We start from the raw sequence: 12,836 nt of genomic DNA on the forward strand, positions 1-12,836 counted from the left end.
AAAGTAACCATCCAAGAACATGCTCATGTTTATTTCCCCTTGCATTGTTATACTTCTTTACCCTAATAAGACCTTGGCGCATTCCAGGGTTTCTGTGTGAGCCCAGCTCATGCTTTTTATGGGTATTTCTCTGTGCTTACTGGCTTTTTGCCCTATCTTGTTCTTGCTGACACCTTTGAACCAATTTTCTTTGTGTTCTCCTGAAAGCAGTGATGACAAAGACAGTGAAAACCTAGTGAGTGGTTCAGTGCACTTTTGTTGTTGTTGTTGACTTCAAATTATTAGGTTTTCAGAGTCTGGGCATATTCAACCTCCAGCCAAGGCATATGAGTATCAGTATCCTGTGGCCTATTTCCTTTCTTTCAATGCTGTATTCCTCAGAGCTTACTGAATTTTGAGGATGACGTGTTGCACAAGCTCAAGTAGAGCCTCTCTTTTACACAGTGGGTTCACATACGCATATATTTATATAATAGGTGTACGTTGATTCAGACCTAGCCTTTCTTGTTTCTGGACTATGATGAAATAATGTTTATGGAACTGTGGTAGCCTTTTAATTTAAGATTTTAAGAGTAATAAGTAATAAGTAAAAAAAGATTTTTTAAGAGTAGAAAAACTATAAAATCATCAAAAAGCAGGAAAATATTTTTTCTTTTTTCTATGCAGAGTTCTCCATAGGCATTTTAAGTGACTCTGTAATGTAGTAGATGTGTCATTTACTTAGGCAGCATGTATCCCCCTCCTATCCCCCTACTGTTTCTACAAAAATGGTTTCAGTTTATACCTCTCTAACAATGTGAGTGCTCATGTTGTCTTTCACATTGGTTATATATTGACTGCCTACACACTTCTCTGTCTCCTATCTTTATAGGGGGCATTTGTTCCCTAGTGGAATATTTCCTTCTTTTTGGGTTATCATGTATAGAGACCAACCCAAGTGGTTTCCTAAGTATTGTATGAAAGAAAGTGAAGTAGTCAGTTATTTTCAACAGTGATATGTCTTACAATGAAACCATCCTGGGACTACTGTACAACTTTATTCTGACTTCTGGGTTTCAGCTTCGTCCAGATTAGGCCGAGCACTTGCTGAGCTATTTGGACTCCTTGTTAAACTTTGTGTGGGGTCTCCTGTTCGCCAGAGAAGGAGCCATCATGCTGCCAGCACTACCACAGCACCAACACCTGCTGCTCGATCAACGGCCTCAGCCCTCACTAAGCTTCTCACAAAGGGTTTATCTTGGCAGCCCCCACCATATACACCTACTCCCCGCTTCAGGTGAGGTTTTGCTTTAGATTCAGGGACTGAAAAGTTGCCACAAGAGAGTGTGCCACTGAATTAGAGAGTTTGGAGGTCCTTTGTTTACTGTAGATGTGTACCCCAAATACAGTTTAAGGTGCTTGTTTTGGTTGTATCTAGTCTAGAACATAGGGATTTTAAAAGCATTTGTAATCAAACTGCATTTCAATTACCTTCTATTCTTTATTAGATCTAGAGTAGGTGGCAGGTATATTCTATTTTTCCTTTGAATTTTTAATAACCAGACTTGCCACACATCTCCTTTCAGTCAGTTTGTCAGTAAGTTCAGTGCAATGTTGAAGTTTACTCTTCGCTTCTATGTGCATTTCCATTGCTTTAATTGTCTGCCTGAGATGAGAGATGCTTAAATTTTTGCTTTTTTCCTCTTTCAGGCTGACATTCTTCATCTGTTCAGTTGGTTTTACATCCCCAATGCTGTTTGATGAGAGGAAATATCCCTACCATCTCATGCTGCAGAAATTTCTCTGCTCTGGAGGCCACAATGCTCTTTTTGAGTAAGGATCAAGTTGCTTCATAGAGAAGCATTTCTTTGTACCTTAGCAGACCACAGCTTTGCAAGCCACCTCTCCTGTGACAGTGGAATACATGGAGATCACCCGCAGTTGGATGCCTTCATGTTCTGGGAACTTGCCAATGTTTGTCACTCTTTTCCTTGGAGGGTGGGATTCAGCTTCTCCTAGAGGTCTTTGTTTTTCTTCATTTGGCTTCCAGTGTGTGCTACATTTTTTAAACAGACTTGTTGTTCCTCTGAATATATATATTTTTTGCTTCTCTTGGTCAGAAGATTCTAATCTGAGTTCCCTAATTTTTTTTAAACGAGGCTTTAAAAACTAAAGCTACTCAGTTTCATTTCCTGGAGCCTGCCCATGCAAAAAAAAAAAAAAAGAAAAGAAAAAACTAAAGCTAATAAAAGCTGAGTATATATGAATTAAAAACTCTAATTCCAAAACAGAGGGACATGTAGTGCCAAAATAGAAATCAGTAACCTTTTAGTGCAATCCTCCCTCCATCAGAAATACTAATACCTGTCTCCATACCTTCTCTTGTTTGAACTTAGAACTTTCAATTGGGCTCTGTCCATGGGAGGCAAAGTTCCTGTTTCTGAGGGATTAGAACATTCAGACTTACCAGATGGCACAGGAGAATTCCTAGATGCCTGGCTTATGCTGGTGGAGAAGATGGTGAATCCCACCACGGTGCTTGAATCTCCACATTCACTGCCTGCCAAATTGCCTGGAGGTGTCCAGAACTTCCCACAATTCAGTGCCCTCCGCTTCCTTGTTGTAACTCAGAAAGTGAGTATTCAGCCATCTGTAGAATCCAAAGAGGTTTCTCTTGTTGACTATTTCCCATTTTGTTTTGTCCTCCTCGATAAATAACTTGATTATTGAAGAACTATTGGCTCCTACTCCCAGATAGGGCTGCCTGATAGAAGGGGATAGCGACCACTGGAGAATTTTCCATAACAAAAACTTGAGATTGGCCCTTCCAGGTTTAGTTAAATGCCCCTTCTCTGTGCTTTCTCACAACCCCTCAGTACTGGCCTAGGATTTTGTTGTTGATGACACTGACTGATTCTGGAAGTACTGTCCAGTATCTCTTAGACTTATTTCCCCTACGGCTTTGATCTGGGGCAAAGTGATCTTCATACAGCTTTTCAAATGACTTATAGGCAGCCTTTACTTGCATCAAGAATCTGTGGAACCGGAAACCCCTGAAGGTGTATGGCGGGCGAATGGCTGAGTCCATGCTGGCCATCCTGTGCCACATCCTCCGAGGAGAACCTGTGATTCGAGAGAGATTAAGTAAAGAGAAGGAGGGGGCTCGAGGAGAGGAGGATACAGGGCAAGAGGAAGGTGGTTCTCGTCGGGAACCTCAAGTCAACCAGCAACAATTGCAACAGGTAGAGTAATGCATCTAGTATTAAGGAGTGTGGTGCTTCTGGGTTTCTAAGTTCACAGACTACCAAGTGCCTAGGCTATTAGCCAGGAGATATGTTTAAATTTGTTCTTGCAGCATTTATTTTTTTCTCCAAAGTAAAATTGGAGTGTGATCCTAGTGCTATATACACATAAAAGGTTTGTGTTCTCCCAAGCGTTTTGTCCAAAGTTTGCCGACAAAAACTTTTCATTTTTCATTTCCAAATAAATGTATAAGCCACAATTTAATAATTGTGGACTAGAAGGTGGATAAAGTACCTATTTCAGTCTAAAAGAGCATTTTAGCTTTTTTTCTCCTATGATTTGTGTGTGTGTTCTCTTTCTGTTTAGAGTCTTGTTGAAATCTGTTTTCTACATAAGTATGCTAGTTGTTTCCATATAGTATTTAATGTTTTACATTGTTGTTAGATAAGTAATAAGTGTTCACTATTGGAAAATACAGCTAAGTATTAAAAAGGCAGATTCATGATACCACACAACATAGATATCTCTATGTTTTTAATCACTTCTATCCCTTATTTTTTCATAATTAACACCATATAATATGTAGAAGCACTGCTGTCATTAAGCAGATATTCCTCTGACTACTTAGTAGTCATTCCTTTATTGCTTGGTTTCAGATGTTCTTACTGTTTGATGTTGTAAATTTGTGGTATATAGTTAGCTTGATGTGCATCTCTTATTTCCTAGTGGCCACTCTCTTTCTGTGGCCAGTTTGTTTTCCAGAAAGGTGGTACCAATTTATACTACTCTGTATGAATCTCATATAGTCTTTTAATTATAATGACCCAGTTAATTAAAGTAATCACCTAACCCCATTTTTTTAGAGGATGGGATTGAGAATCTTCTTGGCTCCCCACCCCTGTGTGAAGTTCAAATGTTCGAATGCTATGGAAGTACCAAACAGAAAGGGCTGTTTTTATCTGTCATGTTACATAATTGCCACAGTTTATAAATGCTCTTAGTTCATTTGAAGTAAGAAAAGTGTGTGTTTCCATCTTAAAAATGTTTCTTTCTTAAAAAAAAAGAAGTTTCTTTCTTATTTCAATGCATTTGACTTCTCTGTTAATGAGGTTCTGACATCCAGTGTTTTTTTACAGCTCATGGACATGGGCTTCACAAGGGAACATGCCATGGAGGCCCTGATGAACACCAGCACTATGGAGCAGGCCACAGAATATCTTCTCACCCACCCTCCCCCAATCATGGGAGGAGTTGTTCGAGTGAGTTGGCTCAGAGGCTCTAATTTTCCAGGGAATTAGTGTGACTGTTGATATAGGCTTTACCCCTCATGCTTATCACTGATATTCCTTCTGTTAGCTGTGTCTCATTTCCAGGCTTCTCCATGCCAATATGTTATTTTCATGATAACTTTTCATAGCTTCAGAATGAAATGAAAAGAAGTTTCCCATCCCCCAGTAATGCAGATTATTGGACTTTGCAGATAAATTCTTAAATTATCCACAGTCAGAAAACAATAGAAGAGGCACTCTTCTGAGATGCAGCTCACTGCTTAGTCATAAAAGGTGGTCAGATTGAAGTTCCTCCCCTATACGTCTTAATTTTCATTGTCATTTCCCCCCTCTGTTCTTATAGTGACCAGATATGCCTAGTTTGGATTTACTTTAGAGAGCAGCCTTTGGAGCCCCTTCCTTTCATCTCTAAAGCTGAGCACCAGATACCTGATTCCTTTTTTTTTTTTTTTAATTTTGATACATGTTCCAGGAATCAAACCTGGGTCTCCCGCATGGCAGGCGAACATTATACCACTGAACCACCCATGCACTCATGATTCCTTTTTTTGACTTGTGGTAGCCTCAATGGGTGATTGGGGTGGGTGTAGTTGCTGGATTTTCTGTTATGGCTCTCTAGGATCTAAGCATGTCCGAAGAGGACCAGATGATGAGAGCAATTGCCATGTCTCTGGGACAAGATATCCCAATGGATCAACGGGCAGAGTCACCTGAGGTAACTAAGAAACAGGGCACCTCAAAGGGCTTGGTACTTAATCATAGTATTTCTATGAATATTCTGCTACTGCTGCAAAGTAGTAGAATTTAAAGTCTAAAAGAAGGCTACGAGAGTATTCCTTTGTCTCAGCTTTGTCTCACTGAACTACTTGTGTTGACCTGAAGTTTTAGGTAAAGCAGATGAACCATTAATCTTTATTGAAAAATAGGAGACCAAAATGTACTTAGCAGTGCCCATTAGGCCAGACTTGGCTGTCTATTCCTAGGTAACAGGCACTGTGTTTACTATACTGACAGAATAGAGGAAAATGTGTAGAAATGATTATGTGGGAAGGGGTGTTGGAGGTGTCCTTCCCCTCTCCCTTCCCTGTCTTGCTGCCCTCGTATTTGTTGCCATTCCCTGTTGAGAATGTCAGCTGACTAAAGAGAAGGTAGAAGATTATAATATGGTGAGGTCTTCCTCCTCCTACTTCTGTCCAGCTCTCCCCATATGCTATCATCTTCTTTATGTGTCTCCAGGAAGTTGCTTGCCGAAAGGAGGAGGAAGAACGAAAAGCTCGGGAAAAGCAGGAAGAAGAAGAGGCTAAATGTCTAGAGAAGTTCCAGGATGCTGACCCACTGGAGCAAGATGAGCTCCACACATTCACCGATACCATGTTGCCTGGCTGCTTCCACCTTCTTGATGAGCTGCCAGACACAGTGTACCGGGTGTGTGATCTGATCATGACAGCAATCAAACGTAATGGAGCAGACTATCGTGACATGATTCTGAAGCAGGTAGTCAATCAGGTAAGCTCTCCAGGGACCAGAAGAGGGGAGCTCATGAAATGGTTTTCCTGCCATCTATCAAATCCTGGTTTCTAAAAAGTATAGTATGTTTGCCTTCTTGCCAGTGGAGTGTGTTTTCTGTTGAATGCTTTAGATCTTGTAATCTAATTGCTGGAATGTTTCCTACAGCAGGAAACTCGTCGCAAAATCGGTTTTTGGAAAGGAAAAAAGCCTCCCCTCCCCCTTTTTTTAAGGTATCTCATCTTAGATTTATCAAGTATGTCCAAGATGCAGCTCACTCTTGAGCCAAAGTAGGACCCCCGGATTAACAATGAGATAATGGCTTTCTCTCTCTTTAATGTAACCACTTTAACAAATGAATCCCCATCCCAGTGATTACTGGTGATCTGAAGTTTATCTTTTCTTCAACTATGTTTTTCCTCATTATGAAAAGAATATATGCTAATTTTAGAAGTAAAATAAAAAGTAGATTACTCTAAATCCACATCTCAGAGATAACCAGTTAACATTTTGGTTATTTCCTTTTGCTTTTTTCAAAAATGTGTGTATTTAAATAATTAAAATCTTGTTTTACATGATTTTTGATACTAGAAGCAGGGGAAGAAATCAAAAAGAATAAACTTTGTTGACTACATAAACGTAACTTTAGTGCAGGGAAACATCATAAAAGTAAAACGCAAACTGAATCACTTTTTTTTCACCTATATGACCAAACTTTAGTCCCTTTAAGTTATATTAAAAGCTCATATAAATGATTTTAAGAAAACTAAGACTGAATAGGAAGGAGCCATGATACCAAATTCATTACAAGGAATTTAACAAATGCAAATTAAAACAAGACCAATGTTTCTAACATTCAGAACTTTTTGTTTTTAGTGGTAATTGTCTCTGATGATAATTTGTTCTGTGTTCACTGATAAATCAGTGAAGGATTGCTGGTGGAAGTGTAAGTTGGTAGAAACTTTTTGGGGTGTAATTTGACTATATAACACTTTGTAATCTTTTAGTAGTAATCTTTTAGTAGTAATCTTTTAGTAATATACATCTTTTGAGACAGACACTGAATCCCTCTGTCCATCAGTAAATTTGTTGAGGTGGAAGAATATACAGAAACGAGAATGTTTTGACAAACTTATCTTAGTCTACAGTTACCTGAATTGCCCACTTTTGCTTTTCTAGGTATGGGAAGCTGCTGATGTATTGATCAAAGCTGCTCTTCCCCTGACAACAAGTGACACAAAAACTGTGTCAGAGTGGATCAGTCAGATGGCTACCCTGCCCCAGGCCTCCAATTTAGCTACTAGAATCTTGCTTTTAACACTGCTTTTTGAGGTAAGATTTTGGGCCCTGTAATTCATTCATCAAACAATTAACATACCATATGAGGCACTGAGGAAGATACAGGGAAATATAAGGCCTATCCCATGTTCCCTGTGTTTTGTGAGCCCACTATTTCTGATAGGCTAAAATAGGCATAATTAAGCACAAACAGTGTTCTGTGCTACATAATTAGCATAAACAATTTTATGTAAGTTTCTGGAAAATGAGATAAGGGCTTCTTCTCAGAACAAGTGCTAATTAATTGAATTGGCTTGGGATAGTTCAAAAAAGGATATTTAGATAACTATCATAGGAAGACCATGAAATACTTTTGGCCTCTCAGAGGAAACTCAGAAGCATCACATATAGCAACTAGCGCCTGAAATAACAGTGCTGAGTAACTGATAGGCAAATAGTGGAATAGGATATGAAAATTGGGTATGGCAGTGTTGGAGAATAAGGCATCAGATAGACTCCTCCCTCCTTTATTACCTGGTCAGGTAATGAATTATTTTAGAAAAAAGAATCATTTGGGCAGGACATGGAGCTATATCTCTCTTGTTCTATCCAACATTGGGACTAGGAAGCAGCTGACCTTGAACAAGTGACCCTTCCTTTGTAGCTCATCATGTTTAATAGTAACACGTAAATTTAGTGGAGTAAACTATTTACAGCGACTCAGGAGATTAGTCCAACATATTTGTCAAACGATGTGCCTACAGTCTTGCAGCTTTCCTTTATGGTGGAAGTGGCAATTCTTTGTTATAGCAACTTGTGAATAAACATTTAAGGGCAAGAAAGGTAACAAAATACTGAATGCTGGGAGTCCCCAGTTACATAATATAAAGAGACAATAACTCCTGAACTCCCACCTAAAAAGAATTACAAGTAGCAATCTTATGTTTTTTTCTATTCCTTTTGTATGTACTTAAACATTTGGAATCAGAATATGTAGAAAGTTTTGTATTCTTTTTTTCTTTCAGTGTTACATCATGAGTAATTTGCCGTGTCATGCATTTATATCATCTTTTGGATGTCCCCTAGTTTTTTAAAATAAAAATGTGAACATGTAAAGTCCAGTGATTTGCTGTTATAAATAACACTTTTGTTTAGCCCCAGTAAGGGAAATCATTAACAGTTCTATTTATTTCTGTACCAGAGGAGAAGCACCTTTCCATCTTCCTTGAAAGAATTTGTAAATGTTCTTTACAACTACAACATAGCTTAGATGACAATCCCCAATAGTATTGATAAGTTTCCATATTAAGCACATACTAATATGCCAGGCACTGTGTTGAGCACTTGGGGGGTGTGTGTGTAGAAAACCTCATTTAATCATCACGATTACCCTGGAAGCAGACGTTTTCATTCCTTTTGGCCCTGAGGAAACTGAGGCCTGTAAAATTTAAGTAACTCATCTCAGATTACAGAGCTGGTAACTAACGGAGATAGAATTGAATTCAATTAGGTCTGCTATTCTTTAGTTCTATGTTCCCCTAGTTCCCCTACAGTGTGATAATAATCCTTGATACTCAGTACAAATTGGTATTTGTCTTTTGTTTTCCTTTGATCAATCAATCAGGAGTTGAAGCTACCTTGCGCTTGGGTGGTTGAATCGAGTGGCATCCTTAATGTCCTAATCAAACTCTTAGAAGTGGTCCAGCCTTGCCTACAGGCTGCCAAGGAGCAAAAGGAGGTCCAGACCCCAAAGTGAGTGACCTTGTATCTTTACCAGATTTACTTCTCTTCACCTGGGAATTGGCCTCTAGAGCTTTAGGTCCTGAATCAGGCACTGTTCTGGGTCAAATATCTAATACTTTTGTGATTTGAAAATTAAAATGAAGAAATGCTTTACCAATTTGTACACATTTCTGGCTTTCCCAGAACAAATCCTTTCTCCTTTTTAGGTGGATCACCCCAGTGTTGCTTCTGATTGATTTCTATGAAAAGACAGCCATCTCCTCAAAAAGGAGAGCCCAGATGACTAAGGTGTGTAATGTAGTGTATATGGTTGACAAAACTGCTTCACTTCTATGGCCAAGGGGCATCCAGAATAGGATAGGATATGAGAGAGTAGTGAAAAATGCAAAGTTCTCTGACTAAGATATAAATTTCTGAAGGGATCTTAATGGCTAGGTTTCTCTTCTAAATGAGGGATTAAAGTTATTTTTTAGAGTATTACTTGCTAAAGGACCCAAGAATTTACCCTGTAAGTGTGAAAGAAATGTGCTATCTCCAGGGGAGTAACGGCTCTTCTGGTAGTCAAGGGACTGAGTATGTAGCAGTCCCAGCAAAAGTAAACAGTCTATATGAAGGTGATTATGTGATACGTTATCTCAGTACTTTCTTAGAATTTGAGAATTTTCATTCTGGTGCATTTAAAATAAATGTTCTCCTTTTGAAGAAAACAGTTAGAAGCGAAAAAGGAAAGCAGGAAAAGGAAGTAGAGGCCTTTTTGCCCAGGGAGTGGCTAAGATGTGAGAGTTAATGGATATGAAAATTTCTCTCTAGGTTCTCAGATGAAAATCTATTGAATATCTGACATATTTCTTTTTTCCTGGGTTAGCTTTAGCAGTAAACTCTGATGAGGTTACTTTTTCTTCTGAGGAACAAATTGTAATTTTGTGGTCTTATATTTAGTACTTACAGTCCAACAGCAACAATTGGCGTTGGTTTGATGACCGTTCAGGACGTTGGTGTAGTTACAGTGCAAGCAACAACAGCACTATTGATTCTGCCTGGAAATCTGGGGAGACAAGTGTGCGATTCACTGCAGGCCGAAGAAGATACACTGTCCAGTTCACTACAATGGTGCAGGTAACATGTTCACATAATGCTGAAAACTTTATTGAGAAAGAGGGTAATGTGATAGGTAGGCCTTTTGATTTGCTTCTTTCTAAACCACAAATCCTAACATAGGTTATAAAGAGTAACTAAATTGGGTATAGTTTTCAGAGAACTGAGTCTTCCTAAAATATTGGGTTAGACAATGAGTCAGTGGCAATTTGATACCATCCCCACATGGGGATTAAAACATGATCTTAAATGTTCACTCAAAGATTCCTGTTGGGATCATTTAGCCTGAGAGATTTCCTCCACCCCCGTAGTTCCTTTTTTTGATAGAGCATTTTGTGTCTGAATTCCTAGGTTAATGAGGAAACAGGGAACCGACGACCTGTGATGTTGACTCTCCTCAGAGTACCACGGTTGAATAAAAACTCTAAAAACAGCAATGGACAGGAACTAGAGAAGACACTGGAAGAAAGCAAAGAAATGGATATCAAACGTAAAGAAAATAAAGCCAGTGGTATGGACTTTAGTTTTGGATTTTTTAAGGAGTGTTTACATAACGCTAGGGTGCCTTTATGGCTTAAGGTTTTGCTGATTTCATTGTGAGTGATTTGTTTATCCATCAGATTACTTGGCAGCTTAACACACACAGTCCTTTATCTGTCCATTCATCTGGTCTAAGAATCAGTGCTCAGTATATTTGTCTTAATATTGACCCAGTTGCTTGGCTGATTACTTTGGAGGGAGAGATGTGGAAGGAAATGTCAATTTCAACTGTCTAAATTCTTTTTTCCCCATTTATAGATACTCCCTTGGTCCTAGATAGTATAAGCACTGAAAAGGAGACAAGCCTGGAAGAAACCAAAGTAGGGGAGATCCTAATCCAGGGCCTGACAGAGGATATGGTGACAGTTTTAATCCGGGCCTGCGTGAGCATGCTGGGAGTGCCTGTGGACCCAGACACTTTGCATGCCACCCTTCGACTCTGCTTGAGGCTTACCCGGGACCACAAATATGCCATGATGTTTGCAGAGCTGAAGAGTACCCGCATGATCTTGAATTTGACCCAGAGCTCAGGCTTCAATGGGTTTACACCCCTGGTCACTCTTCTGTTAAGACACATTATTGAGGATCCCTGTACCCTCCGTCATACCATGGAAAAGGTTAGTCTTCATGTCAAAAGCTGGTTTTATCTGTATATCATACCTTTGTCCTCCTTAATCTCAGAACAGGTACACCTTTCTACCTTTAAATTTACTATACTAACATCTCTGTCTCGAAAATCCTCTCAAGCAATCTTCACTTCTTGAACTAAACCGAAAAGTATTCATGAGCAACTGGGATTCCTGCCCCCAAATTTCATGCCTTCATGATCATTCCCATATTTGTAGGAATAACATTTAGGCATTCACCCAAGAGCCTATTTTCAAAACATTGTATTTTGGGGTTATAAAAGTAATAGAATTTTCATGATTGTGATATGCCAAGTGCTCTGGTAAGCATTTTACAAATCCTCACGAAACTCTGGCTTTATATGTTTATTTTAGGAAATTTATAAACCAGTGGGAAAAATGACAAAGTAATTAGAAACTTTTGAAACATTGTTAGCCTTAAGACAACAATGGGTGTGGGGAGGGACAAACAGATACTCTCACTAGTAAGGCTATTCTTCCTCATTACCTTTCCAAAATTCTTTCCTCCTACAAATTTGTTTGTCCACAATTACAGTAGAAATGTTACCAGACTTCACTTTCATTTTCCTCTTTGTGACACTGTTGTTTATAAGTGGCATCGCAATATGGATTTTTATACATAGCTTTGTCCGTGTTTACAGTTGTTTTCCTTAGAGAGTCTTAGAAATTGGATCAAAAGGTATACAGTTTTTAACTTGCTCACCAGAGGTGGTAATGACTTATACTATCGTGTGTGTGTGCATATACAGCTCAAATTCAAACAGTTCTTCACTCTGCCTATGTGAGATTTCACACCACATGTGCAAAGTCAAGAGGACAACTGACCAAGGACAAATGACAGCCCACCAGGAAAGAAACAACTGTGTATAGATAGAATTCTGACCTAAGAACAAAAAGCTTAGCAATACCATGAAAATGTTAGGTCTTCTTTAGATGAGAGAAAGACTTTCTAAGCTTAAATAAAGTAAATTGTGTTTGGGAGTGTGAGGGGCAAAGGAAGATCAGTGGCAGTTTTAAGATATCAAGTTGGCAAAAATGTAAATACTTGATAAATGTCCATTGCAGGTACTGGCGTGCAGAACCAGGCATGCTCTTACTTTGGGTGGGAGTGGAAATTGTGCAGCCACAGTGGAGGGCAATTTGGTACTGTCAGTTTAAGATATCCTTTGACCTAGAAATTCTATGGCTAAGATTCTATGGCTGATTACTAAAGTCAAGTACATCATGAACAAATACAGGATGTTTACTGTGGAGTTGCTTGAAATAGCAAGAAACGAGAAATCTAATGTCCAACAATAGGGGACTGCATAAATCAATCTTTACAGTGGAATTGCACTGTCCTGTATTTTAAAAAATAAAATCTTAAAATTTTATATTTAATTATTTTCATATTTTATAATTCTGAAATTTATATTTTATAACTATTTCATGATTACAGCCAAATGGAAGCAGAGATTAATATGCTTGATTAAAGAGTGAATGATTTGTAAGAAAAACATCAAGCATCTCCAAGATG

General features: G+C 38.7%; 1 protein-coding gene across 28 annotated transcripts in view; it reads left to right on the top strand.

Annotated features, from left to right (window-relative positions):
* HUWE1 (HECT, UBA and WWE domain containing E3 ubiquitin protein ligase 1) overlaps positions 1-12,836 on the top strand; it is a 172,318-nt gene that overhangs the window by 118,322 nt on the left and 41,160 nt on the right. For 27 of the 28 annotated variants that reach the window (XM_077146786.1, XM_077146806.1, XM_077146803.1 and 24 more), the window contains 13 exons: positions 1,060-1,276; positions 1,690-1,812; positions 2,376-2,613; positions 2,991-3,221; positions 4,359-4,481; positions 5,131-5,226; positions 5,748-6,017; positions 7,197-7,349; positions 8,920-9,047; positions 9,245-9,326; positions 9,978-10,154; positions 10,485-10,644; positions 10,932-11,290. In XM_077146786.1, coding sequence (XP_077002901.1) covers positions 1,060-1,276; positions 1,690-1,812; positions 2,376-2,613; positions 2,991-3,221; positions 4,359-4,481; positions 5,131-5,226; positions 5,748-6,017; positions 7,197-7,349; positions 8,920-9,047; positions 9,245-9,326; positions 9,978-10,154; positions 10,485-10,644; positions 10,932-11,290 — 2,357 coding nt within the window. The remainder of the gene's footprint in view (positions 1-1,059; positions 1,277-1,689; positions 1,813-2,375; positions 2,614-2,990; positions 3,222-4,358; positions 4,482-5,130; positions 5,227-5,747; positions 6,018-7,196; positions 7,350-8,919; positions 9,048-9,244; positions 9,327-9,977; positions 10,155-10,484; positions 10,645-10,931; positions 11,291-12,836) is intronic. The other variant, XM_077146810.1, reaches the window with a different exon arrangement.

The sequence above is a fragment of the Tamandua tetradactyla genome, chromosome X (genome assembly GCF_023851605.1).
Source record: "Tamandua tetradactyla isolate mTamTet1 chromosome X, mTamTet1.pri, whole genome shotgun sequence".
Classification (NCBI taxonomy): Eukaryota; Metazoa; Chordata; class Mammalia; order Pilosa; family Myrmecophagidae; genus Tamandua; species Tamandua tetradactyla.